Source organism: Pteropus medius, unplaced genomic scaffold (genome assembly GCF_902729225.1).
Source record: "Pteropus medius unplaced genomic scaffold, Ma_sr-lr_union100, whole genome shotgun sequence".
In the NCBI taxonomy this organism is placed as follows: Eukaryota; Metazoa; Chordata; class Mammalia; order Chiroptera; family Pteropodidae; genus Pteropus; species Pteropus medius.
The window spans coordinates 2,245,429-2,272,721 of NW_024354503.1; the positions used below are offsets into that span (position 1 = coordinate 2,245,429).

General features: G+C 54.0%; 1 protein-coding gene across 1 annotated transcript in view; it reads left to right on the forward strand.

Annotated features, from left to right (window-relative positions):
- Positions 1-1,486: 1,486 nt before the first annotated feature.
- Positions 1,487-27,293, forward strand: part of EPHA8 (EPH receptor A8) — a 33,511-nt gene continuing 7,704 nt past the window's right edge. Inside the window, exons 1-6 of the mRNA XM_039854418.1 lie at positions 1,487-1,580; positions 6,709-6,773; positions 12,479-13,142; positions 20,168-20,323; positions 22,264-22,599; positions 27,114-27,238. Of these exons, the coding sequence (XP_039710352.1) occupies positions 1,487-1,580; positions 6,709-6,773; positions 12,479-13,142; positions 20,168-20,323; positions 22,264-22,599; positions 27,114-27,238 (1,440 nt within the window). The remainder of the gene's footprint in view (positions 1,581-6,708; positions 6,774-12,478; positions 13,143-20,167; positions 20,324-22,263; positions 22,600-27,113; positions 27,239-27,293) is intronic.

Sequence of the window (27,293 nt, forward strand, 5' to 3'; positions counted from 1 at the left end):
GAGCCTTAGAGTCCAGTGGATCTCTGTCTGAGCATTTCTCTGCATTCAACCAGCTGTGTGATCTAAGGCAAATGATAGCCTTTCTGCGCTTTCGTTTCCTTAGCTGCACCTTCCTGCAGGGCTGTGTGATGCTTAAAGTAGAGCAAGTTTATAAAGCGCCTAAAGCAGGGTCTGGCACATGGCACGCACTCCCCAAATAGCCTTTATCATTCCGTGAACCTCCAGGCATGGATCCAACTCTTCCCTGATGAGCACAGGAGCTGGGAGTGCAGTCAGAAGGCCCTGAGCAATGGTCTGTGCCTTGCTGGAAGTCAGAGGCAGAGTCAGGACTTGTCCCCAGTGGGTGCCCACACTTGAGAGCCAACCCCTTGGGAACTGCAGACCTCTTATCTGCTTCCTTCTTATCTGCTGGTCAGGTGCTCATGGGGCCTGAATGGTAGGCAAATCCCTGAAAAGACCTCCATGTCCCTGGCCTCTCCCCCGACAGCTTTCCCAGGATGAGATCTCTACCCCTGAGAATGAAACTGGAGGTGGGGAAAGTTAAGGGAGAGAAAAGTGGGGAGCATAAATCACCATCATGCAAGAACAGCTACCGGTTACCAGCCACCTGGCTGTGTGCCTGGCAGCACGCTGGGTGCTTTACCTGGGTCCTTGAGTATAATTCTCAGAACAGCCCTGGGACATAAATACTGTTATCCCTGTTTTACAGACATGGAAGTCGAGGCTCAGAGAGGTTAAGAAACTTGTCCAAAGCCACACAGCCGGGATTTAAATGCTTATCTGTCTGGTCCCATAGCCTGTCTTCTTGACCATTGCACTCTAAGGCTTCCGGCCTGAAACTCTGGTGCCCCCTTCATGCCCAGTCATGGGGGTGGGGAAGAGGCGAGAGCTTTTACCTAAAAGTGCTTCTGAGTTTGTCTCTGAGTGGGTCTCTGAGCCTCTGTCCAGGAACTAGTGTGTGTGCATCCAAGCGTGTCACTCTGCGAGGCACTTTGGACGCGAGTCTGAGGGTCATGCGTGTAAGAGTGAGTGTGCAGGTGGATGACTCGCCCGCGTGTGTGCTCGGGGACTCTCCCGGTGGGTCTGCGTGTCACAGTGTCGCGGTGGCTCAGTCCACGTGTGGACGTGGGGCGCGGGGCGCGCGCCGCCCCCGAAGGTGCGGGCGGGTGAGTGCGAGCGTGCGCACGTGCGGCGGCGGTGTCCGCGGGCCTGGTGTCCGCCGTGCGGACTCCGTGTCCCCCCACCCCGCCGCACCGCCTCGGTGCTGATTGGCTCGGCGCCGTGACGGGCCGGCCCCCGCCCGGGGCGGCGGCGGCGGCGGCGGCGGCGGCGGGCGCGGGTGCCCGCGTGTGCTCTGCGAGCCGGCGTGTGCGCCGGTGTGTGCGCCCGGCCGCCGGGTGTGCGGGAGAGCCAGGGAGCGCGCCGACGCGCGGGCCGCCGCGGCCGAGCCCGAGGGTGCGCGGCGCCCGCGCCCGCCCGCCCGGTCATGGCCCCCGCCCGGGGCCGCCTGCCCCCCGCGCTCTGGGTCGTCACGGCCGCGGCGGCGGCGGCCACCTGCGTGTCCGCGGCGCGCGGCGAAGGTGAGCGGCAGCGGCGGCGGCGGGGCGGGGGCGGCCGAAGGGCCCGGGGCGCGGCGCGCGCTGCCCGAGGCTCAACTTCCTTCCCCTGGACCCTGAGCTCCAAAGGGTCTGGGATCCTCGGGCCTGAAGGTACAGGGATGGTACCGCGGGAGAGACCCAGGGCCAGGGATCAGAGCGATGGAGACGGAGACAGGACCGGGGCACTGGGACCCGAGGACTTGAGGATGAGGGACAGGGGCACGGGAGACTGGGGGACAGGGCTGAGGGATCTAGAGCTGGGGACAGAGAACTGAAGATCGGACATTGGGGACGAGGGACAGGATGGGGACAGAGAACAAGAGAAGGGGTATAGAGGAGAGAGGAGACAGAAAGGGCAGGGGACAGGGGTGGGGACAGAGAACAGAGTGACAGAGGGACACAAGGATGCAGAATGAGATTCAAAGGGCTGAAGAAGGAGGAGGCAAGGGATGGAATTGAAAGATGGGGACCCAGAACTGCAAAACAGGGACCAAGGAGAACAGGACAGGGTTTGGGGGAGACAAGAATGAGGGGCAGGGAGTGAGAGTCTTGCAAGTGGCTAGGCAGGAGGGCTGGGAGCGAAGGAGGGACAGCGGCCAGGGAGTAATAGGCGGTGGGGCGGCAGTTGTGGTAGGCAGGAAGGGGTAGCCTCGGGAAGAAGGGACAGTGAGGAGAGGGCTGAAGGGTGGGCAAAGGAACTGAGGCAAGCAAGGCCCTGGAGAGCAGAGTCTTGTCCAGGGGTAAGGCTGGGGCAGTCCAGTCACTCACAGGGGTGGGAGGCGGGATCAGGGGTTGTAAACTGAACAGTCAGGACTAAAAGGGTCTGGCGGGGTGGGAGGGGATAAGGAAAGCTGGGAGGGAGCACCCATCAGTTTTCTCCAACTCCCAGAGCCTCACACCTACATGTACATACATACAGGATGCTATCCTGGGTTCAGATCCCTGCCCCAGCCTCCGCCCCGGACCTCCTTTGCTGCCCAGAGGAAGCCTGACCTGGGCTGACGTCCTGGGTCCAGAGCCGGTCTCACCCTGGCAGAATGTACTGCCAGATTCGAGGGAGCTCCAGAGCCAGTGTTCCTCATCCATGCTTAGTTACACCACAGATCCACGCCTCCCCCCCGACACACACACGAACAGCTCATGGAGATACAGCTGTACCCTCAAGCACACATGGACACACATCGGGATTTACACACATAGACCCCAGCCTGTAGAGACATGCATGGACAGCGGCCCCTCCGCCCACTGTCAGATGCACAGAAGTGCAGACAGTACATGTGTGCACACATATGTGCACAGATGCATGCACTTGAAAAATATATACATCTGTGGGCAGACACCACATATATAAGGAGACCCTCAAACTTGCATTCATGCCCACAGAAATGCATGTGCACAAAAACAAAGTCATAATCGTCAGTGAAACTGGGGCCACACCGGGAGCAGGGACCATATAAGGGGAGCTGAGGGGTGAGATGGCCGGCTGAGGTGGGTAATGATGAGGTGCAGGTTCCTGTACATCAGGAGAGAAGGGGGACAGGTTGAGTAGGGGAAAGGGAACAAGGGGCCTGTGGGCTCTCAGAGCTGTGACCCGAGAAGACATTTTCCCCAGGGTTGGGTAGCCTCATCACCCAGCAGGATTATGAGGGGACCCACATCAAGGCTCTGGGCATTGGGCAGTACGCCATCAATTCCTTGATTCTACTGTCTACCCAGGGAGGAGCCAGTACCCTCCAGAATTACAGGCTGACAAACACCAGAGTCCCCTGGGGAGGGGACTTTAGGGAGGACAGACCACTGGCCTGGGAGAGAGGACGTATCAGGGGAGCGGCAACAGTTGGGGAAGAGGGAAGATCCATGAAGAAAGGCAGACGACGAAGTCTGTGCGGGGTGGAGGGGGCGTTGTCCAAGGGCCAGTCCGCACCTATCTGATCAACGCAGCAGCGTACCTACAGCAGGGCATGGGTGACGCATGCATGTGGGACAGCCATGGATAGAGACCTAAGGCATAGGTTCCACGTAGGACAGCCAGGGGTCCCTTCTGGCAGCGTCCTTGGGCTGGCCTAGAGCCAGGGAGACTATTGGAACTTGAGAAGGGGGCTCTGTTCCCAGCTAGGGTCCTGCAAAGGTGACAGCGCTCCAGGCTGGCCAAGTACCCCTACACCAGGTGCCTCTCAGGTCTAAGGGAGGGCCCTGCACCTGCAGAGATGCCCCCTGGGCAGCCCCATCAGGCTCACAGCCCATCGCTCGGAGGTGATCTCGGAGGCATTCATGTCCTGGCTGACATCCCCTGGCCACCCCGAATTCTCCAGCCTCACCAGCATGCACTGTGTCCTCAGGGAATGTAAATCAATTTAAGTATTAGTCTCAGCGAAATGGAATGGGGGAAGGTGACGGCGCTGGAGAAAAAAAGAAATCGCATAATGCCTTCCACAGTCGAACAGGAAAGGCTTAGGAATTATCCGTGCTTCTCAGAGCAGGAAAGGGACCCATCTGATCCCCAGAACAGCCAGGGCAGGTAGGCCCAGGAGGGATGCCTATGGACATCTCGCAGATGAGGAAACTGAGGCACAGAGGAGTTTAGTGATTTGCTCCATTGAAGGCTCTGAGAAACCATCTAATCCAACCCTGACATTTGCAAATGAGAAACGGACCCGAAGAGGGGAATGGATGTCACAGATGTCATACAGACCCAAAGTCCGGCAGTGTAAGAGGCAGGAGAGAGGCTAGCCCTGATGACCAGAAGGGTCCGAATCTGCTCGAGGACTCAGGCCCAGCCGGGTGGACCTAGTGCTGGAATTCTCTCCAGCCCTGATGAAAGCTCCTGTGGACCTGGAGCTTCCTGCGACAGACACTCTGTGTTTTCCCCACAGGAGGGAACATGAGGTAGGGTAAAGGGGGACAGAGGGAGAGGAGGGGAGGGGCAGAAAAGGCCCAGGAAGGTATTGGAACAAGCAGCCCTGGAATCCTGTAGCTCTTCTTGAATCCGATAGAATCGATTTTTGACTTATCTTTGGATTACCTGAGCCCCCTGGCTGGCTGATCAAGAATCCACTGCAAATGTGGTGGGGCTTCCCAGGGGAGGGGAGGGCCTGGAAAGTGAGATCTGCAGTGTGTTCCAGGGGGAGGAGTCCGAGCAGGGGACATTCATTCAGATGCCCCCTATGTAGAGGCAGGTCTGAGCTGCATGGAAAAGGGACCCTCCAGCTCTGAGCCCAGTTCAGGATGTGGGTCAGGGTCTGGGAGCCCACAGGGGTCCCCTTCTCCACCCTATCCCCAAACTAGGCCCTGCTGGTCTGGGGGAAACTGCAGTGCGGCCCCCCTCCCCCTCCCACCAGGCAGCAGGAGAGAGCTGCCTGACCCAGTTTTCTCTCCATTGCCTGAGAGGGAGGGAGGGAGGTGGGAAGGCTTCTCTGCCTGAGCCCCTGGTGTGGGGCCAGCTTGGGGAGGGGAGATCCTCTGTGGACATTGGCTCCATCCCCTGATCCTACCTGGCCGCGGGGGACTCAGGGCAGAGCCCAGAGGCCCCTCCCTGGTTCTGCAAACCCTTTCTCCAGCCAGCCTCCTCCACGCCCCTCCGACAATAGGGTGGGGAGGATGAGAGGAGGAAGAAGATCAACAAATAAGAGCGTCCTCACTCCAACATTTCCTGAAGACACTTGTCTCCATCTTTGAGGGGCAGGCACAGAGCTATGCAAATCTCAGGCAGAAGGACACCCAGCCTTCCTGCAGAAAGTTCCAGGAGAGCTCTGGCTTTAACCCTCTGTAACCTCCCCAAGCCTGCTTGTTGGGTTAGTTGGAAGCCCAAGATTGCTGGCTGGAAGAGGGGGTACATGGAAGAGAGAGTGAAATGGAAAGCTAAGGGACTGTGGAGCCAAAAGCCCTCTCACACAAATATCACTAGATAGAGCAAAGGAAGTAGGGGCCCAGAAAGGTAAAGGGACTTGCCCAACGACACACAGCAGTTAGAGACAGAGCAGGGACTCAAGCCCTGATTTCGTAACAGTTTTATGCATCTTTATCATTGTAAAGCGAGTAGGTGGATCTGAGGTACAAGGAGAGAGGCAGGAGGGACAGGACTTAAGGAAAAGGAACTAGCTTTTGTGCATTGACTCCAGCCAGGCTTTACAGTTTACCTGTAGAGATTATAATCCCCATTTTATAGATGAGGAAATTGAGGCTCAGAGAAGGGACAGTCACCTGCTACTAAGTAGCTGTATTGAGATATGAGTCCAAAGGTGTCTGGGTCCAATAGCAGGCTCTTTTTTCTACTGTGAGAGTCTGGCATATACTAGACTTGCTTTCTGGCCAGTGCTCCTGGCGTTAGTGGTGCTGTCTGTTGTTGCCGCAGCAGGTGCTCTGAATGCCAGCCCTGCCAGCTACACCTGGGGGATTCTGGGCACGTTCCCAAACTTCCCTGGGGCTCAGTTTTTTCATCCTTAAAATGGAGATGAGACTGACCACCTCTTGGGGTTGTTGTGCGGGTCACAGAAGAGGCATCTCCAGCTCCCCAGCACAAGAGGCAGCTCTTACTCTTCTAAATCCCTCCACGTTGAATGTGCACAGAGGACCTACTAGGTGCCAAGCACCTCCTGGGGGATACTGATGATTGTAAGGCTGGGGCCAGTCCTCTGGGGGAGGCATGACCTCACAGAGGGAACGTTAGTAGGGCTTTTGAATACCATCATGTCCCATGAGTGGGGCAAGGGTCAGGTCATCCTCACAAACCCTGTGGGACAGGAACTACTGTCACTTCCATTTTACAGAGGAGGAAAGTGAGGTCAGGAAGAGACACACAGCTCCTAAGTGATCCAGACCTCCTGAATTCTGAGCCCATCTCAGGTATCCCACTGAACCACCAACTGAAGCAGCCTGGCACTCGGAGCAGCTTGCGTTCTGGGAGTTTAGAAGATCATGTTTTGGCCGAGGTGGTAAAGGAAGGCTTCAGGGAAGAGAGAGAACTTGAACTGAGCCTTGATGGGCAGAGGAAGTGAGAAAGGGCACAAAGATATGGGGCAGACCTATTGGGGGCTGAGAGCTGACCAGTGTGGCTGGGTCAGGCTACTCTTGGTCCCAGGGATCTGATGTACTCTTGTCTCCTGTTTTGTAGTGAACTTGCTGGACACGTCAACCATCCATGGGGACTGGGGCTGGCTCACATATCCAGCTCACGGGGTAAGTGATGGGCAGTGGGGCCAGAGTCATCCCTCTGTGAATAGAGAAAGGCTACAACTCACAGAGGAAGCAGAGGCCCAGAGAGGTGAAGAGACTTTCCCAAGGATACACAGCAGTTAGAGACACAGCTATTGATTTTTTAACCGTTTAGTGCACACAGAGCCTTGGGGTTACAGAACCAGCCCTAGTGCTGGGCTCCCAATTCTTCACATCTGAGGCTCTAGATATGGGATCCTCGTATGTATGTCCTGGGCCTACAGATTCATAATGTGCCACGGCCGGGATCAGAGTAGCGTAAGATGCATCAATAACAAGGAACAAGACCAGGAAGGACCCTATCAAGTCTTTCGCTGCTTATAGATAGGTCCCCTCCCTCACAGCTACGCTGCCCTCGCCTGGAGCCCATGAGCCTGGTGGGCTCCTGGCTCTGCCATTGACAAGCTGCTGAGTGGCCCTAGGTCGCCACCTCACTTCTCTGAGTCTCAGTTTCCCTGTCTGTAGAAAGCAACGAGCATGTGATGACCTTGTGGGGTTTGCTGCAAAGTTGAGGGTAGATGACACATGATATTGGCACTGCGCCTGGCACATAGTGAGCCCTCACTAAATGTATTATTGTCGTAATCATTGTTATTAGTGTGTGTTATGGTTATATCTCATATAAATTTCCTGCCACCACTGTGCTCAGAAACACACATACGCATCCCACTTATAGACATGAGCACATCATGCATACACAGCTTCTTTCATGAATACTTTGGAGACAAAGGGATAATAATGTTAGTAATAACAACGATAAAAATGCCATGAGTTACTATTTATGAAGGGAGTCTTTACTGGGGAGTGGGGTTTTCATCCAGGCTGTCTGTGGCCTCTGGCCTGTGGCTAAGATCAGGATGGAGCCCTGGTCCTTTCTCTCTGGAAGTCTCATCCCCAGGTAGCAGTAAGCTGAGTTCGCTGTCATCAGTCCCCACTCACCAGGCTTCAGGGAGCTGGAGAGACAAGCCCTGGGGCCCGAGAACCAGAAGGGAACCCCTTCTCTGCCTGAGCAGGTCAGTTCTGCCTAAGGACAGAGTCTGGGTCCTCGAGGTGTCCCTTTACCTCCCTGGGCCTCAGTGTCTTCCTGTGAAGCGCTCCACTGTGTGTGCCCCAGATGGCTGTCTCTCAGGGGGTACGCATGGGTAAGAAAGGGCTTTGGCAAAGTGAGCCAGTTTGCCAGTGGTAGGGGGCCGACCCATGAGGAGATGACTGGCTGGCTTTTTATTGACTGGGTTAGCATGTTCCCTGAGACCCAGCAGCTAGGATGGAGTGGGCATGGTCCCAGCTTGGTTCTGGGTGTCTTTGTCCCTCTGTCCCACTCAGATCTTAGGACTTAGTTTTTCGAGTAACAAGGAGTGGTTAGGGTTTTAAGCAGACGAGGAACAAGACCGGACTCGTGTTTTGGATGATGACACTGGTAATCTAAGGTTCTCTGTTTGCAGGGCACTGTGAAGTATGGCTCAGAGTTATCTCATTTCATTTGGGAGTTAGAACAAATAATAGCTTATATTCACACAGCTCGTAACAATTCACAGATGTTATCCCATTTAATCCCTGCTAACAATCCCGCAATTAGGTATAGCCACCCCCTTTCACAGGTGAGGAAGCTGAGGCTCAGAGCAGTGGGAGACAACTTGCCTACCATTAGACAGGTTCCAAGGGATGGCCTGGAACTCATATCTCTCTGACCATGGAGCACACACTGAGTCCGTTCCACCCAGTTTGGTCTCTGTCTTCATTGTGAAGAGGTGGGAGGCAACCCTGCATTGTCCGCTAAGCCAAGGACCACCTTCCATCTCTATGGGGCCTGGAGACTGAGCTTACTCAGGGAGGGAAGAAGGCTGGATGAGACCCCTCATTCCCAGACTCTAGACCTTGAACCTGTGCCAGGCTAGCAGGTAGAACATGCAGATGCTCACATCTGAGGGTCTGGGAAGGGACCTGGGGAATCTTTGGTTTAATAAGCTTTCCAGGTGATTCTCCTCCCCAGCGGGGTGGGGGGCCTTTGGAGACGGTCCTTGAGGTTCCAGCCATCCCACTGGTTCTGGAGTCTGTTAAACACTCTGGGTACAAGGGTCATCCTAGGCTGTCTCCACCATCAGCAAAGTTATAAGATTGTCAGGCAGGCCACACATGCCTAAAGGCCATGGTGCTGGGTCTGGACATGCTGATGCTCTGCCTCCCCTAATCCGTGTGTCTCAGGCAAGTCCCTTACCTCACCCACCTCCTCAATTATAACACAGAGACAATTACAACCTGCTTCATGCAGTTGTCACCTATGAGATGGTGCATGAAAAGGACAGTTTACTAATAAGAAACCAGAAGCTCTGAGAGGTTAAGCATCTCTGCTAAGGTCGGGGGAAGTCTGGCCCCAGAACCCATGCTTTTAACCAGGCTGTGCCCCTCCCTTTGCATCCCTCCCTCCACCCACTGGTATATGCTCCACCTCTGGACCTAACAGCTGCCTTAGATGAGAGGACACATTCCTTCCCATTTTCTCACTTGATCCTCACCACCCCTGGAGTAGATGGAAGGGCCAGGCATTAGCTACCCCATTTCACATGTGAGAAGCCCAAGACTCAGAGAGGAGATGTGATATACCCAGGGCTGCCAGCCGGTTTACTGCATTCTGTTCAAGGAAGAGGACAGAGTTCCAGAGCAATGGTGGGGGTTGCGGGAGGAATATGCCAGGGGCTAGAAAGGCAGCTTGGGTGGGAGTGGCACCCAGCATAGGGTGAGGGCACCAAGGTAGAGAACAAGGCAGATTCTACCTTCGCACCAGCCTCCAGGAATTTGTGCCATTCTGGCGTCCGCAGCAGCCCTAGGGTTGGCAGGGCCAGGTCAGGCCGTTGGCACTGGCGGGGCAGCTGGAGCGGGCTCAGATAGAGCTGATTCATTTATCCCTGTCCCTGGCAGGAAACAGACAGGGAGCAGCTGGTTGGCTCTTTGGTGCTCCATTAATTGTGGCAATGACTTTAACCCCAGATGTGACACAGCACTGCCCAGAGACCCCAGTTGCAGGGTGGGGGTGCAGGACAGGGCTTCTCTTGGGGTGGGGGGTACAGGAGGCATGATCTCTTTCAGGTGAGGCTGGCATGCCCTGGATCTTTTCCCCAGTGGTCCCCAGACGCAGACACAGGAGGGCTGGGAAGACACCGCCAGTTCGGCATCCTGTCAGTCCCGCTCCTCAGGTGCCTTCCTGTGCCAGACCCAAGCTAAGCACTTTGCAGGCTTGTTCTCCCTTCAGCCTCTGATGCCTTGCTGAAGTGGGCCTGTCTGAGCCCCATTTTACAGATGTGGTTGCTGAGGGTCTAGACCAAAGAGCTGGCCAAGATGAGGTGAGAAAGAGGGGCTTTTGGCGTTCAGGAAAGACTTGAGATGCCCGTGGTTCCTTCTCTGGCACTTGTGGAACAGCTTAGAATCCCACAGATCCTCAGGGCACCACAAGGAATGGTCTTTATCTTTCCTCAGCCCCTGCTTATGTAATAGGATCTCTAGTTCAGGGACAATTTCACATAGAGGCCCAAGAGAAAAGATCTCTGCTGGAGCTGGACAGGGACCCCGGAGCCTGTCCCCTCCATCTGGCCTTAGTCCCAAGCCCCTCCTCAGGCCCCTCACAAATCCACTAAACTCAGCCCAACAAGGACTGCTCCTGGCCAATGAGCATTCTGCAGCTGAAGAAGCTGGGGCCCAGAGAGGAGCAGCGACTTGCCCAAGGTCGCACAGCAGTTTAGAGACTGGAGCCAGCTTATTTCCTCTAGCTCATTTCTCAACACTGCATCTTCAACATGATTCTTCTGTGTCTAAACTGGGCTGTTTGGTGCTCGCTGTCTCGGGGCTCTTCCCTCCCATCCCTGCACGAGGTTCCTGCTCGAGCCCCAGAGGAAGTTTTGCCTGCCCCGTGTGCCCGTTCCCTTTGGCATGTCACCGTCCCCCACCTTGTCTGTGAGGCACTCGAGGGCAGGGAGTATTTCTGGTATATTTCTGTCTGTTCTTTTAAGTTGCAGTAAAAAACAGGTAACATAAAATTTACCGTCTTAACTCTGTTTAAGTGTACAGGTCAGTGGCATTAAGTACATTCACTTTGTTGTGTGACCATCACTGCCATCCAGCTCCAGAACTTTTTTCATCTTCCAGACTGAAAGTTTTGTACCCATAAACTATGACTCCTTCCCCCTCCACCACCCCTTTTCCTCCGTCCCTGGCAGCCACCATTCTACTTTCTGTCTCTATGAATCTGACCACTCGTATAAGTGGAGTTGCGCAATATTTGCCCTTTTGTATCTGGTTTTTCACTTTGTGTAATGTCCTCAAGGTTCACCTATGTTGCAGTATGTGTCAGAATTTCATTCCTTTTTAAGGCTGAATATGATCCCATTGTATGGCTAGGCCACATTCTGTTTATCCATTCATCCATCCATGCACGCTTATGCTTCCATCTTTTGTACGCTATGAACATGGGTGTGCAAATATCTGTTCAAGTTCCTGCCTTCATTAATTTTGAGTGTACACCCAGAAGTGGGATTACTGAACCATATGGTAATTCTGTGTTTAACATTTTGGGGAATCGCCATACTGTTTTCCACAGAGGCTGGACCATTTTACATTCACGCCAGCCGTGCATGAGGATTCCAATTTCCCCACATCCTCTCCAACATTTTTTCCTGTTATTTTGATAATAACCATTCTGTTGTTTTGATAATAGCTAATGGGTGTAAAGCGGTATCTCATTGTACTTTCGATATGAATTTCCCTAATGATTAGTGATGTTGAGCATCTTTTCATGTGCTATTTAGCCATCTGTATATCTTCTTTGGAGAAGAAATGTCTATTCCATCCCTTTCTCCATTTTTAAATAGGGTTGTTTGTATTTTTGTTGTTGAGTTGCGGAAGTTCTTTATATATTCTGGATATTAATCTCTTATCAGATATATGATTTGCAGACATTTTCTTTCATTCCATGTGTCGCCGTTTCCTCTGCAGATAGCATCTGGTTTATTTGTGAATCAGTGATGCCTGACAAGCACCTGACATAGAAACAATCACACTCAACTTCCCCATATCCTGGTACTCTCTTGAGTGAGACCCAGGCCAGCCTGTGAGCTCCCAGCTTCAAGTGAGGGGCAGAGGGACCATGACACACAGCAGGGTAGAGAGTTCACCCATCAGTCACTGAACTAGCGCCAATTCAGGAGGCACTATGGAAGGACTTGAGGCTGGGGTGTGACGTGGTCTGGTTTGTGCATTAGAAAGATTCCTCTGGCAGCTGATATGGAAGTGATAGGAGTAGCCACATACAAACAAGGTCAGAGTTTTGTAGCTTTGGCATCATTTCCAGCCCTGGCTACATCGTTCACTAGTTACGTGACCTTGGGCACGTGGCTCGTATATCTGAGCCTCTATTTGCTCATCTGTAAACAGGCAACAAATAATCCTTCCCTAGAAGGACATGACACTCTGTGAGATCACATCTGTAGGGTGCCTGGCGTCTGGCAGCTGTGACAATCCACTAGAAGGTCAGCTTCTCCAAGCTGGAGACTGTTTCATCTTCTTCCCCAGGATACCTCCAGCTCAGTGCATGTGGCATGTGGCATGTGGCATACGCCAGTCAGCAAAGAGGGTGAGGTACTGACTCTCATTTCAGCCAGCTGTGCTCTCTCTGCCCACAGTGGGACTCCATCAACGAGGTGGATGAGTCCTTCCAGCCGATCCACACGTACCAGGTGTGCAACGTCATGAGTCCCAACCAGAACAACTGGCTGCGCACCAGCTGGGTGCCCCGTGACGGCGCCCGGCGCGTCTATGCTGAGATCAAGTTTACCCTGCGCGACTGCAACAGCATGCCCGGCGTGCTGGGCACCTGCAAGGAGACCTTCAACCTCTATTACCTGGAGTCAGACCGCGACCTGGGCGCCAGCACCCAGGAAAGCCAGTTCCTCAAAATCGACACCATTGCGGCCGACGAGAGCTTCACAGGCGCGGACCTGGGTGTGCGACGCCTCAAGCTGAACACGGAGGTGCGCGGGGTGGGCCCCCTCAGCAAGCGAGGCTTCTATCTGGCCTTCCAGGACATCGGGGCCTGCCTCGCCATCCTTTCCCTCCGCATCTACTACAAGAAGTGCCCCACCATGGTGCGCAACCTGGCTGCCTTCTCAGAGGCAGTGACGGGAGCCGATTCTTCCTCGCTGGTGGAGGTGCGGGGACAGTGCGTGCGTCACTCAGAGGAGCGGGACACGCCCAAGATGTACTGCAGCGCCGAGGGCGAGTGGTTGGTGCCCATTGGCAAGTGCGTGTGCAGCGCCGGCTACGAGGAGCGGCGGGATGCCTGTGTGGGTGAGCGCGCCATGCGTGGGCGTGGGCGGGCTGGCGGATGCGCTGGGTCTAGGCAGAGCTTCCGGGGGGTGGGGGGATGTACGGAGGGGCGGGGCGTGCCGTAGCCAGCAGGCGTCTGGGTGGTACACACAACACCTGGGAAGGTGGGTGACCCTCCACTGTCTGTGTGTCAGCAAATACACCAAGCCACCTGTATGTGTGTTGGGGTGTGGGGAGGAAACACGCTACGGGCCTGTGGTACCCTCCGGGGGCATTATGGGGAGGTACATCGACAGGCACCTGTGTGATTGGGTGTACTACTGGCTACATACCTGTGTTACGGAACGATACTGTGAGCTAACTTAGATCGGCATTGTTCTAAGCACTCTGCACATACTAACTCATTTAATCCCCACAACTACTCTATGAAATAGAAACTACTGTTATCCTGGTTTTATAGATGAGGAGGCTGAGGCACAGAGAGGCAGAGCAACTTCCTAAGGTCACATGGCTAGGAAGTGGCAGAGCTATGCTTTGAACCCAGAAGTCTGGCTCCAGAGTCCGTTCTCAAAACCACTAAGCCTCTAACCTACGCGTGGAGGGAAGTGGCACCAGGCCCTGGGCAGTGAGTGTAGTACAGGGCCATTTTGAAGGTATGCGGGCAGGGCACCTGAGGCAGCCTGCCTGTGTTCAGGCGGATCTTATCTAAGGACCTGGGAGAAGACAGCCGAGGTCCTTGTGAAGGAGGACAACTGAGGGCACCCGGGTCACAAAATAGAGTGGCACGTGCTAGGGTTCCCATGTTAGAGATCAAGAGCCAGGCCCAGACCTCAGGTTACGTGCCCTATGCCCTTCCTTGGCCTCTGGGGGCTGGGCACATGGCACATCAGCCACTCAGAGCACAGCAAAGCCTGCTGTTAGGCTCATTGGTTCTCCTGGGGGAAGAGGATGCGTTTATGCAGGGATCAGAGAGACTGGGGCCAGTCCCCAGACAGCCTCAGTGAAAACGGGAACGGAGCCCTGTCAGCCACCAGAAATGTCCTCACCGCTACCACACAGGCCCCAAGGCCACAGTTAGTGGGGACTTCAGGTCTCCTCAGCACCACCGCTCTGCCCCTAGCAGGCAGGAAAGGCCCCTCGGTGCTCACAGAACTGATCAGGGCACAGGCTGACAATTTCAGGGGATGCACAAGGTCATTCTCTGGGCCAGGATCTTTCATGCAGCCACTAGGCCCTTTCTGGCCCCTCTCTGGAGCTGATTTCCTTAAGAAACCTTTCTTCACACTCCCAACTTCTATGAGTCTTTCCCTCTCCTAGACCCTGAACTCCAAAGCACCTTCTGTGACATTTGCCTGTTTCTGGATTTGTTCCACCCTCTGTGGCCTGGTGTGCCAGGTTGCCCAGGCTTCCAGCCTCTCCTGGTTCCTATCATAGACATCCCTGTACTTCTCAACTCCCGACTGGGCAATAATAATAACAGACAGCACTACTGCCTTTACGCCTTGCAAGGGGATTCCTCACACAACAATTCATTGGTTCATCATAGCAAAGCAGGTATTATAATTCCATTTTACAGATGGGGAAACTGAGGCCTAGGAGGTGGCACCACCTGCTGAGATCTCATAGCCGGTGAGAGGTGGAACTGGGTGTCCAGTCAGGTTTGTCTTGTTCTAAGCCAGGCATAGGCTTTATACCCACCCCTGGCCCACCTCGACTACTTGCCCCGCCAGAGCCAGCTCCCAACACCCTCTCATTCTGATGGGGATAATAGCAACAATTTTCCAAGTGTTTGCCGTGTCCTAGGCACTTTAATAAGCACCTCTTACACATCATGTCAGTTACTTGTTCTATTGAGCATCTACTGTGTCCCAGGGACTAGGGATATAGGCACAAGGATGTCCCTGCCTTCAGGGAGCTCACGTAATTTCTCATCCTTACAATAGTCCTCTAAAGTAGGTATCATATCCCCATCATACTCATGTGGGAAAATGAGCCCCCTCGACTGAAGTCACAGAGTAGGGATCTGATCTCAGGTTGTCTTACTCCAGAGCCCAGAGCTGCTTCCTCTGTCTACAAAGCCCTCTTCCCTCCTCCCTGAGTGACATTCAGACAGTAACTGGTGCACCGGCTGGTGGATATTTGCCCAAGGTCAGCAGCTGCCCCCAACTCTGCATTCAGCCAGCGAGCACAGCAAGTCACTTGTTTGTCCAGAGTGTACTGAGACACTTGTCCGTAGGTGGGAGACTGGTCCTCCTGACTTTAGGGTTGGAGCTTTGCTCAGAGGTCTTGGGAACTGTTCCAGCTCCATGTCTGACAGAGGCAGGAAGCGAAGCCCAGAGAGGGAATGCATCTTGCCCAAAGTTTCACAGCATGTCAAGGGCAAGGGTCTTGGTAGAATCCTCAAGGCCTGAGCAGTGGAATCTCCTGGGGTTGGGAGAGGCCAAGGCCACTCCCATTTCCTGACACTGCTGGCACGTTAATAAAAAATAATAAAAAGAAAAATGCCAAAGCATTAGAGAATTGCAGCATATTTTGAATTTTACATTTAAATCACAATACAGCACAATTATGCCAGTTGCAAGATAATTACAGGTTTAATAAAAAATATAAATTCATAGTGCCCTGCAGGAAATGAAGTTTAAGGGCAGAATGCCAGTTTTCAGTGACATGGAGAGAGACTTTTCTCAGCCCTGTGGTGGGCTTCTGTGATTGCGTAACCTTTGAGGAAGCAGCACCCATCCAGCACTGAGGTCCACAGATGGGAGCCCCGAGCCAATGTCCCCCATCCCCACCCTCTCCTTGGGTAGCCTGAGAGTGGGGAGGATGGGGGCCAACCAGAAGCTGGGACCTCTGGGGGTGCCTTTTCTGGGCTACTTGAAGGGGGTCCTCTCAGAGCTGCAGCCCACCCCCTCGCCCAACCTGAATGGGGCCCCTGGCCTTTTCCGTCGGACTGTTCTCTGAACACACAGTTGAGAGAAAAGGCTGAGACAGAGGTTCTGACTTGCTCAGCCCTGAGCACCACCCACCTCTCCTTCTAGTGATGGAAAGGATCCAGCGCTCAGCCCTGCAGCAGAGCCAGGCTCACAGTGACAGCCGCCCCCCGGCCTCCGGTTCCCATCTCGCTGGTTTCGCCCTCATGGGGCCCCTCAGAAGTAGCTGTCAGCACTCGATTTTACAGAATTGATTAGAAAGCCCAGGAGTGGGGAGCTACCCGGTCACAGGGCTCTTTAGAAGCCTTACTACAGGCTTCAGGGACCCACAGAAGAACACCAGAGCCATGCAGAGCTAGTTCAGCGTACCACTGGGGAAATGAAGGCCCAGAGAGCTGAAGCTACTGGCCCAAGGGCACACAGGTAGGAGTGGATGATCGAATCCCAAATCTCCTAACTTTGCGACCAGAAAGCTCTCCAAGCCTCACAGTTCCTGCCCCAGGGACCTCTCCCCATACCTGGCTGCACTCCCCACCCCCTCACTTCAGAGAGGAGAAGGACCTCTCAGAACATCACCCAGTGGAGCAGCAGCCTAGTGTCTGAAGTCCCAGTCGCTCTCCTTCCTGTCACCTGGACACTGAATATAAATCACCCTCCGAGGCCCTAATCATCTTTCTATAAATATCGGAGTCTCATTTTGAAGGAGGAGCATGAACAGCGAGCTCTTTTGCCTCATGACTGTGTTTAAAATCTGAGTTAGAATTAATTTCCTTTGGTCGTACACTGGCAGACACCTTATTTGTCAAATCTCGAGCTCTTCATGGGGGAGCGGAGAGAGGTGGCCAGGGCCTCTGGCAGCTGCCGGCCTGACAGGCGGCCTGGGCAAGGGCAGGAGCCCCTCCTGGCCCACCGCCCAACACGGTGCACACAGACTCCGGAAGCGCCTGGGGTGCCGGGCAGGGCCAGGCCTCAGCCCAGAGCTGCTCCATCTGTCTCAGCCATTAATTTCCAGCTCTGCCTCCAGGTCGTGGGGCTCCCCGAGGCCTGGTGATTAGTATTCTTATTAAAGATTATTTTATTTCATTGTGCGGATTAATCTGGCCTTGACACGTTAGAGCCATATGGGTATTAGTGGTGCTTGTGACAACCACCCGCCGGTAAGCGGCGGCATGCGGGGAAGCCATTGTGACACCCTGGACGGGCGTTGAGAGGCTGGTGAGGGAAAGACCCTGGCTCCAGAAGCTTCCCCCTCTGAGTTTGCATTCTGGCTTGAGGGGACCCCAGGGCATGGCACTCAAGTTCTCCAAGCTTCTGTTTTCTCTCTGCCAAACAGATGTATTAATTCTGACTATAGAATTGTAATAAGAGCCAGTCACTGTCCTGGCATGAATTCATGTATATTCACTCATGTCATCCTTACAGCAGCCCTAGGAGCCCCCATTTTACAGATGAGGAAACTGAGGCCCAGCAACTTGCCCAGCGTCACTCAACCAAGGGTTAAGGGTGAGATAGAAAAAGGAACCTGGCAGCCTGCTCCCATGGCTTGCTCTAAGCTGACAAGGACTAGGTGAACTCTGGACAGTCAGGGCTGGGGGAACGAGGGCTGTCGTGTGCTGCTTCGTGCTGCACATCACACCAAGATGTCACCACGTGTGTGCTTGTCTGACCCTCACTGCTCTGAAAGCTCCTTGAGAGCAGGACCAGCTCCTATTTAGCTCGGGTCTATAGAAGCTCAATAAATTTGGGTGAAGGAATAAATAAGAGGCGAAACAAGCAAACAGTCCCTGAGACACTAATCGACATGGGTCCGATTATTATGGTGAGGGTGACTGTCATTCAGTTCAACAACGGATTCAACAACTATTTGCTGACCAAGTGCAGAACCTGCATCCTGGGCTCAGAAGGAAGCTCTTAGGCTGTGCTCCAGACTGGACCTCCTGGGGGGCTTCTAGGAAGAGGAGGCAAGATCACAGTGTGTCAGTTAAAGGCCCCCACAACTCCCATCTCCCAGCCCCAGTCAGAACTGAGCCCTCTTGGGACCACCTGGGGAAAGGGGGAGAGGGAAGATATCTCAAAACCCGGGCACATTTTCCTCGACGCCTCAACCTAGAAGCCCCTTTCAGCTCCACGGACTCTGAGTCTCTGAAGCAATTTAAAGACATTCTCGTTTCACCCGATTTCAGGTTTTCTCTCAAGTTAGCAGAATTTTACAAATTAACCTGATTTGAGCTATTATAATAAAGAATGTAATTTTTTAAAAATATGACATGATAACTTTTCAAATGAAGCTTCTCTCAAGCATTGAGTTTTTCAGAATAGGGCTTAGTGGAGAAAGACTCCAGGGAGCTTCCTGGTGGTCCCTATTACACAGAAGTTCAGTCCCATGGGTGGAGCTGGGAGCTGGCTGGCTGGCTGGCATTTGGTCCTCTTGAACCCCTGGGGTCTCGCTCTACCCAGAGCAGATAATGGTGGGGTTAGCCCACTTCGAAAACTCCCACCGGCACTGGAAACTTCGGAGCCAGACACTAGGAACTTTGAGATGAATGCAACAGACCCGGGGCCTTATTCACAAGGACCTGTACACAGGGGCCTTCTGGTCTAGGCGGAGAGTCAGATACACAGACAAACACAGCCATAGTGTTGCAGGTGATGAGACTGAGCAAGGACTGCAGAAGTAGAGAGGGGAGTTGTCATCTGTGTGTGCGTGTGTGCGTGCACGCGTGTGTGCGTGCATGCCGAGAGGTCTAGAAAGGCTTCCTCATAAGGATCATTAAAATGAATCTTGAAAGAGTTCTACAGGTCGACAAAGAAGAAAAGACATCCCAGGAAGAAAGCTCACACACACACATACACGCACACACACAGAGCACGTGCAAAGGCCCCGAGGGAGGACACAACCTGCTCGTTGTAGGGAATGACCAGTCCTTTAGCTCAGGATGGAGAGCGAGAGGTGGCGCTGATGGCGACTGCAGGGAAGGCTTTGAATGCCAGGCTTTATTGCTCAGGCCGTGGGAAGCCCATGGGGTTTGAACTGGCAGTGACAGAGGTGTCATTTTAGAGAGTCCCTCAACCTACTCCCTACATGGCTGACTCATTCTTGCCCTTTAGGCCACAGTTCAAGTATTGTCTCCTCAGGAAAGTGGGAGGGGGAGGTAGCTCCCTTTGCCAAATTTACCCTTCGCCAAATCATCCTCTCTATTTCCTTCCTGGAAATGATCACGGCCTTTGGATTGCATATTCCCCCCCTCTAAAATGCCACTCTTGAGGGCAGAGACTGTGGATTTTGTTCGTGGCTATGTCTCCAGCCCCCAGATCAGTGCCTGGCACAGAGCAGGTGCTCACAGACGCAGGCAGAATGAATAGTGAACACACCAACCTCTGGGATTGGGGAGGCAGGGCTGAAGGCTGGGTGTGGAGGCTGCTGCAGTCATACAGGTGTGACGTGAGGCAGAGGCAGGAGAAAGGTCCAAATATGAGTCAAGTCGGTCCCAGCCACGGTGACAGTGACATTGGATCTGGGAGGAGTAGGGGGCCTGCAATTTCTGAATGGTTAGCATTGCATAGGAAGCTTATAAAACAGATTCCCACCCCACTCCCCAGCCCCGACCCCCACTCTTATCACATGTGTCTCTTTTCCGGGCACATTTCCACCACCCCCATTCTCTGTCCAGCTTTCACGTCTCACCCAAATGACATCCCTGGGGTTTTGTCTCCCTTTTGATTCTTAGCCTCTTGGCCCCTACCCCGGAGGCTGGTGTCTCACTCAAGGCCAGTGTCCTGTGAAGAACAGAATCAGGCAGGAGATGGGGTCTTGGCAAGAGGGGCTGTTGGAGGAGAGGCTCTTCCCGGTGCTAACTTTGGGGCTTGGACTCAGGTGTCAGAGTTACAGCCTCAGCTGTGCTCTCAAATTGCTGTACAACCCTGAGTAAGTCACAGGTCCTCTCTGCTTTAGTCTCTCCCTGTGCAAATGAGAAGAGGACTGGGTGATTCTGAAGGTCTGCACCTCTGTCCCTCGGGGGACTCCGCCCAGGAAGCCCTGGGTCAAAGTAAGAGCTGTCCTCGAGGCCCCCCACAGTGGCCCAGCCAGCTCACCTACAGCCACCTTCTCTTCCACAGCCTGTGAGCTAGGCTTCTACAAATCGGCCCCTGGGGACCAGCTCTGTGCGCGCTGCCCTTCCCACAGTCACTCTGCAGCCCCTGCTGCCCAGACCTGCCGCTGTGACCTCAGCTACTACCGCGCAGCCCTGGACCCACCATCTGCAGCCTGCACACGTGAGTACCAGCCCTGGACCCCAGAGCCCTCGAGGCTAAGACTGGGCCAGGACCTTGTCCTCAGTCCCACAAGCTGTAGGGAGCCAGTACTCTGCAGACAAGGCAGGGCAAGGTGGCTCTCCTGGGTCAGGGGCAGTCTGGCGTGGGAGGTGACTCCCAGTTTCTTGTCATAGGTCACCTGCCATCTTTCCCTCCTTTGGTCTCCCCTCTCTGCTTCAGAGGGCAGGTGAGAGCTGACTCCTGTCCTTCTCAGCACTGGGTGGCTCTGGTCATCTTAAGCTGGGGGTTCGCCCATGAGGCAAGAGGGGTGTCAGAGGAGCCCTCCAGCACCATCATCCTTGATGAATTGGTTGGAGCTGCTGTGTGTGTGCATGAGTATTTATATGGAGTGCGTATGGCTGCCTGCTTGGATGACGACATGCATGTCTGATTCCGTGTGTGCCCTGGACGCTTACAGTGATTGTGTGTTTGTGTCAGCAGCTGCTCCTACAGAAGATGCCTGCATAGTATCTGTATGCCTGAGTGTGAGTGTGCAAGTATTTGTGCACACATATGTAAAGGATTCTTAAGAGGGCATTTACACACATGTGTGTGCACATCTACTACCTGTAGGGGACTCCTAAGTCCCCATAGAGCTTGATGAACATGCCTTGTGAGCTCAGCATGCGCACGCCTGGCCCTGCAAGGGAGGTGTGTGCCTGGAGCAGGTGTGGTTGCATGCGTGCATGCTCTGGGTACCTGAGGGGACTCCGAGGATGTCTGACGCTGAGCCTGCAGGTCTATATGACTGTTTGGGCTTTCTGCTGCAACAGTTTCTGCATTGCCTTCTGTCCCCTGGCGTGAAAGGGCCTCACCCTCCCATCCTAACTGGGGAGGGGCTGCAGTCAGCTCAGCTCACCCCATTTGCCAGCTCTGGGCTCTTGTGGTAGAGTGAGGGGTCCTCATCTTTCCATCTACCCCGCCACCTCCATCACGACGCAGCCCCAGGCTCTCTGCACATGCACATAGCAAGTGAGGGCCCATGTATATTCACACCACACACACACACACACACACACACACACACTCCTTCCCTCCCTCCGTACATTTCCCCACGTGTGAACTGCCAGGGCACAAAGGATGGCTGAGCGATACGGTAACAGCTATGGACTCCTCGACCAGGCGAGCCTGGCACTAGGTCCTGAACATTCGCACTCAGCTGGCCGGACTCTAGTTTCTCTCCAAATTCACAATTCAGGTTCTAGAAATCTTAAGACTGTAAAAGGCTGGGCTTTTAGTATTCCATACCCTTCAGCTTTTAAGACTCTCTATGATTCTGAGATTCTACAGTTCTGTTTTCTTAAGATGTAAGATTGCCTCCCTGGGATTCTGAGAGTTGGAATTCTGAGGCCCAGGGGTCTCCATAGCCCCCAGGCCCTCCTGGCTCAAATCTCCACCCTCATGGGACTACCTCAGCCCCACCCCTCTCTCTAAACTCCTTGTGCTGCCTAGAGGGGTGGGGGCGGGGTTGGGGTCACCTGCTGGGCTTTGGGTGGGGGGCGGAGCTCGAGCACAGGGAGTTAAGGAACAAAGATGGGACACAAATGACTGAGGCATTTCACACCCTGGTGGCTGCTATGGGCACTCCCCAGGGCTGTGCATCTCTCTCTGGCTCTGGATGAAAACTTTGGGAAGCACAAACCCCAGGATCTCTGTGGTCCTGTGCGGGGGAGGGGGTGTAGATTTCTGTGCCCAGACTCTGACACTGTGGTCCTAGTGTAAGGGCAGAGACACTGCCTCCACCCTTGAGGAGCTTCCAGAGGATGGAGTAGGTGTGACTTTATCCTTAGGGAACCCCAAACATCACGGAGGTGCCAGAACCATTCCCTGGTCTGGCGGGGGGAGACTGGACCAGCCCAAATAAATACCCTCCACCCCACCTGTTATTCCCTGCTCCCCAGGACCACCCTCAGCACCAGTAAACCTGATCTCCAGTGTGAATGGGACATCTGTGACCCTGGAGTGGGCCCCCCCCCTGGACCCCGGGGGCCGCAGCGACATCACCTACAACGCCGTGTGCCGCCGCTGCCCCTGGGCGTTGGGCCACTGCGAGACATGCGGGAGTGGCACCCGCTTCGTGCCCCAGCAGACGAGCCTGGTGCAGGCCAGCCTGCTGGTGGCCAACCTGCTGGCCCACATGAACTACTCCTTCTGGATTGAGGCCGTCAACGGTGTGTCCGACCTGAGCCCCGAGCCCCGCCGGGCTGCAGTCGTCAACATCACCACGAACCAGGCAGGTAGGCGGAGACGCTCTGTCCCTCCAACTTCCCTGGCCCCTCGCCCTCCCAAGTGTCAGAGCACTGTCGCGGGCTTGCTGTGGCCTTTTGGGCTAGTGCCTGCCTCTTCTGGCCCTGCTCTCCTCACTAGGACCTGGAGCTACAGGCTCCCTTAGAAAAATAGAACATGTCCTATGATCCAGAAAGTACAGAGGCAGGCGATTGTGGCCACTACAGGCCTGGATCCCTCTCTGCCTGTTTCCTCCCCGGTGTGCTGGAATTAATAGTAGCTGCCTCAGGTACTGTTACAAGGCTTAAGGGAAGGAAATGAAAATGCTTAGCCCAGCACCTGGCCCATGGTACATGCTCAATAAATGTCATTAAAAAAATGAAATCACTCTGATTATCATTTTCCAGAACAGCTGCCACTACTGCCCAGGATGGATTTGGTCTCACTGGTTTGGACAACAGCCAGCCATTTTTCTGTTTCTAGCCAGTTGTTGGGCTAAATTTAGCCCGTGGAACCTCTTCCTTTCCAAATTTTGGTGGGTCCTGCCTGACAGGTGAAAGCCTGACCTAAGAGCCCACCAAGGCAGCTCCCTGTGAACGCCATCCTGGTACTCACCCTGGACCCCTACAGCTCCTCACCCTGTCTCCTCCCTACACCACACAGGCCCAGCAGACACCATTCCCATCACGTCACAGATAAGGAAACCGAGGTGCAGAGTGCCACCCAGTGTCTCTGTATAGGAAGTGACAGAGTTAATTCGAACCCAGGTCTCTCTCACTCCCAAGTGAAACAGGCCTCCCTTCTCTGAGCCTAGGGCACCCTCACTCTGATGCCAGAACTTCCTCCATTCAAGAGACTCTCATTCAACCAGCATTTATGGAAAGCCCACTAAAAACAAAGCTCTGTACTCAGTGTTGGTGACATAATGAGGAGCAGACTTCTGTGCCCGGTGCTCAGGGCCCTGACTTAACCCCAGTGGCTGAGGTGACTGACACGGGTGTTTAGCTGGTCGGTGGTGGAGGGCGAAGCAGAGAAGCCAGTGGCATTCAGACACCATTCAATACGCTCCATAATTTAAAAGAAAAACCCTCCCCTGACCCCACGCTCCCTTCCAGCCCCGGGCCATCTCTCTTCACATGAAAACTTCCTGAAAGGGCTTCTGAGCAGCTGCATCTGCATCCTCAGCTCACTGGGCCTCCTCCAGCGACTCCAGTTAGGCGCCCTTCCCCACCTGTCTATAGAAACTCAGCAGCCCCAGGTGGCGTGGACACTTCTCTCCCTGTTCTTCTTTCCCCCTTCTTGGAAGGACTTTTGCTGCCTCTTGCCTTCCATTGTTGCTGTGGACCACCCCTCCCCCAACCCGCCACTTCGCATTTTTTCTGTCTCTCCATCTCTGCCGGCCCCTTGTCTCTAAACAACCTCCGAAGGCTGAAAGACCCGGGCTCTTCCTAGACCCTCCTCTCTTTCCTGTTTACCCAGGTCTATCTTTTCTAAGTGGTCTTATCAAGGCTCACAGCTTTGATTCTCCTTTGATGCTGACATCCCCAAATTTATGCCACCGGAGCAGACCTCCCCACTGAGGTCCAGCTGTCCACTCCCATGGATGTGTGCTAAATGAACAGCACCTCCCAAACCTGCGCTTCCCACAGGCCGCCCACATTAGGACATGGTACCATGGTTCATGGGGTTGCTTAAGCCCCAAACCCAAGTTGTCATCCTCGACTCTCTCTCGCTCATGCCACGGTCATCCGCCAGCCAGTCTTACTGGGTTTCCCGTCAACATGACCATCTCTACACTCAGTCTCCCCACCAAAACTCCATCTGACTTCGTGTGCTCAGGCTGCAGAACAAAATACCATCAACAGGTGGCTTAAACCACAGAAATTTATTGCTGGAAGTCCAAGATCAAGGCGCTGGTTGATTCGTTCCTGGTGAGAACCCTCTTCTTGGCTTATAGATAGCTGCCTTCTTGATGTGTCCTCACATGGCAGAGAGAGAGAGAAAGGAGAGAAGAGAGAGAATTCTCTAGTGTCTTTTTTTTATAAAGGCAGAAATCCCACCATGAGGGGCCCACCCTCCCAACCTCATCTAAACCTAATTATCTCCCTGAGGTCCCAGCTCCAATTATTATCATGCTGGGGGTTAGGGCTTCAGTATATGAATTTGGTGGGGTGGGTGTGAGAAGACACAGTTATATCCATAGCACCATCCATGTTCCTATCATGTGTTGCCTAGGCAACTACAGGAGCCCCCTCCCACCTTGCCCTGTAATTGGTTCTCACACCACATCCTGAGTAAGCTTTAAAAATGTGAGGATTCCCTTTTCTCCATATCCTCTCCAATACTTGTTATTTCTTGTTTTATTATTAATAGCCATATAAACAAGTATCCCATTGTGGTTTTAATTTACATTTCCCTTGTAATTAGTGATGCCGAATATCTTTTTATATATCTGTTGGCCATCTCTCTGTATGTCCTCCTTGCACAATTATCTATTCAGGTCCTCTGCCCATTTTAAATCAGATTGTTTGTTTTGTTGTTGTTGTTGAGTTGTATGAGTTCTTTATATATTTTGGGTATTAGCCCCTATTGGAGGTATCGTTTGCAAATATCTTTTTCCATTCAGTTGGTTGCCTAAATTCATATAATGTTATTAACCAATGTTACCCAGTGAATTTAATTTAAAAAGGAATGTGCGATCAGGTCATACATAAGCCCTTTAACAATTTCAGCCTGAGCTCACATACAATTCAGACTCTCCCGGGCCCACTGGGACCCATGTGGCCCAATCCCGCCCGCCTCTCCAGCCTTTCCCTGTCCACTCTCACCTGGCTCCCTCCCTTCCAGCCACACTGGCCTCTGGTCCTCATCCTGAGCACGCCAAGCCCTGCCTCTCCCTGGGCCTTGGCCTTGCTTCTCCATTGCAATGACATGCTCCTCCCTGTGGCATTCCCATGGCTGGCCCCTTCAGTCCTGAGCTCAGCTGGCCTCCTCACCCTGGGTGAAATGGCCCAGTTCCCTCCAGACCCCTGTGGAAGGTCCTCTCCATCACGACGCCTTCTTCATGTCTTTCACGGAATTTCACCAACCTGTAATCACGCATTGATTTTCTTAGTTACTTAGCTCTGGGCTGGGGCTTTGGGGCAGACAACAGCCCTGAGCAAACGGTTGAGGTTTGTCCTCAGAGACTGCTTGCTCCACCCTGACCTCTCCCCTCTCCTCCACAACCCCCTCTTTCCCCGGAGCCCCCTCTGGTGTCCATGTCCATTTCTCTCCCACCTCTGACCCCTGGTCTCCCTCTCTGTCTGCCCCACTCACACCTCTTGCCTTGGAAATTTCTTCGTTTTTAAGAGGCTTTAGTGTTCCTGGCTCCCTCTGTGTCCCTTGCATACAAAGGTCTCTTCTGATCCTCACCTCTTCCTGGCAGAGGGCGTCCACAAGCTTAGCTGCCCTCTGGATGGAGAAGCTGCAGCCATGAGACAGTGATGGTCCCAGACAGCAAGAAAGGAGTTGGGTTATGACCTAAGTCCCAGTCTGTGGGACCTCTCCTGTACCACACTCTCCAACTTAACTCTGGAGTTGCTTCTTAATTTTCCATGTCAGAGTCATCCACAGCATTTATTGGGCACCTACTATGTGTGGTCCCTGCCTTCAGGGGATTCCCAGGCAAGCCGGGGTGACAGGATGCTTAGATATGAGGCAAGAGCTGGCCACTTGGGGCAGGTAGGGAACATGGGAGGTGCAGGGAGCGGGGTGAGCAGAGCGGGAAGAGGAGGCCTGCAGGCTAGAGGAGCAGGGAAAAAGGGATCGCCGCAGGGCAGGCACTTCCTGTTAGGCTGCGACCAGGTCTCTGTCTGACACTTTACAGCAGACTGGCCTTATGGGTAATCTGTGACCTGCAGGACACAGGGAGGGAAAGGATGAATGAGAGAATGGGTGCATCTGTCAATGAGTGAGAGGCAAATAGGTGGCCTCGTGTGACTTTGAGAACACCTGAGCCGAATGGTCCAGGCTCTGCTCATGTCCCTTCCTTACATTTCCAGAGCTGCCCCACTCGTACCTCCAAACCCAGCAGTGAGAGTATGGGTTCCTTCGATTCATCCCCTCCCTTCCTCCTTCCTCAAGCATTCCCGAAAGCTGCTCCATGCTGGGCTGGGGGTGGGAGACATGGAGATAGAGACATCAGATGATGAGACCCCAGGGTGGACAAGAGAGTCTGCTCGCTGGGGCTGGCGAGGGGCTGCCCTTCCAGTGGAGAGACCCAGCCAGAGAGGAGAAGAAGGAAGCAGCGAAAGCTGGGGCCATTAGGCCTTGTCTGAGTCAGGCCAGCCCAGCATCGCAGGCCAGGGGCAGGCTGTGTGGACTCCAGATGACTGACCAGGGCAGCAGCCTGTGATTTTCCAGGAGGACCAGCGGGGCAGAGGCAGGATAGTTAGCAAGCAGGGCCTGAGAAGCAGTAGGACAGAGGCCAGCCCCGATTCTCACTCATTCGCTCATCTGACTGCAGCCGGCCTCCCTCCCCTAGCCCCATCCCAGGTGGTGGTGATCCGCCAGGAGCGGGCAGGGCAGACCAGCGTCTCTCTGCTGTGGCAGGAGCCTGAACAGCCCAACGGCATCATCCTGGAGTATGAGATCAAGTACTATGAGAAGGTACTGCCCCTCAGGGAGGGAGGAAGCAGGAGGGGAACCAGGCAGGGGTCCCCTC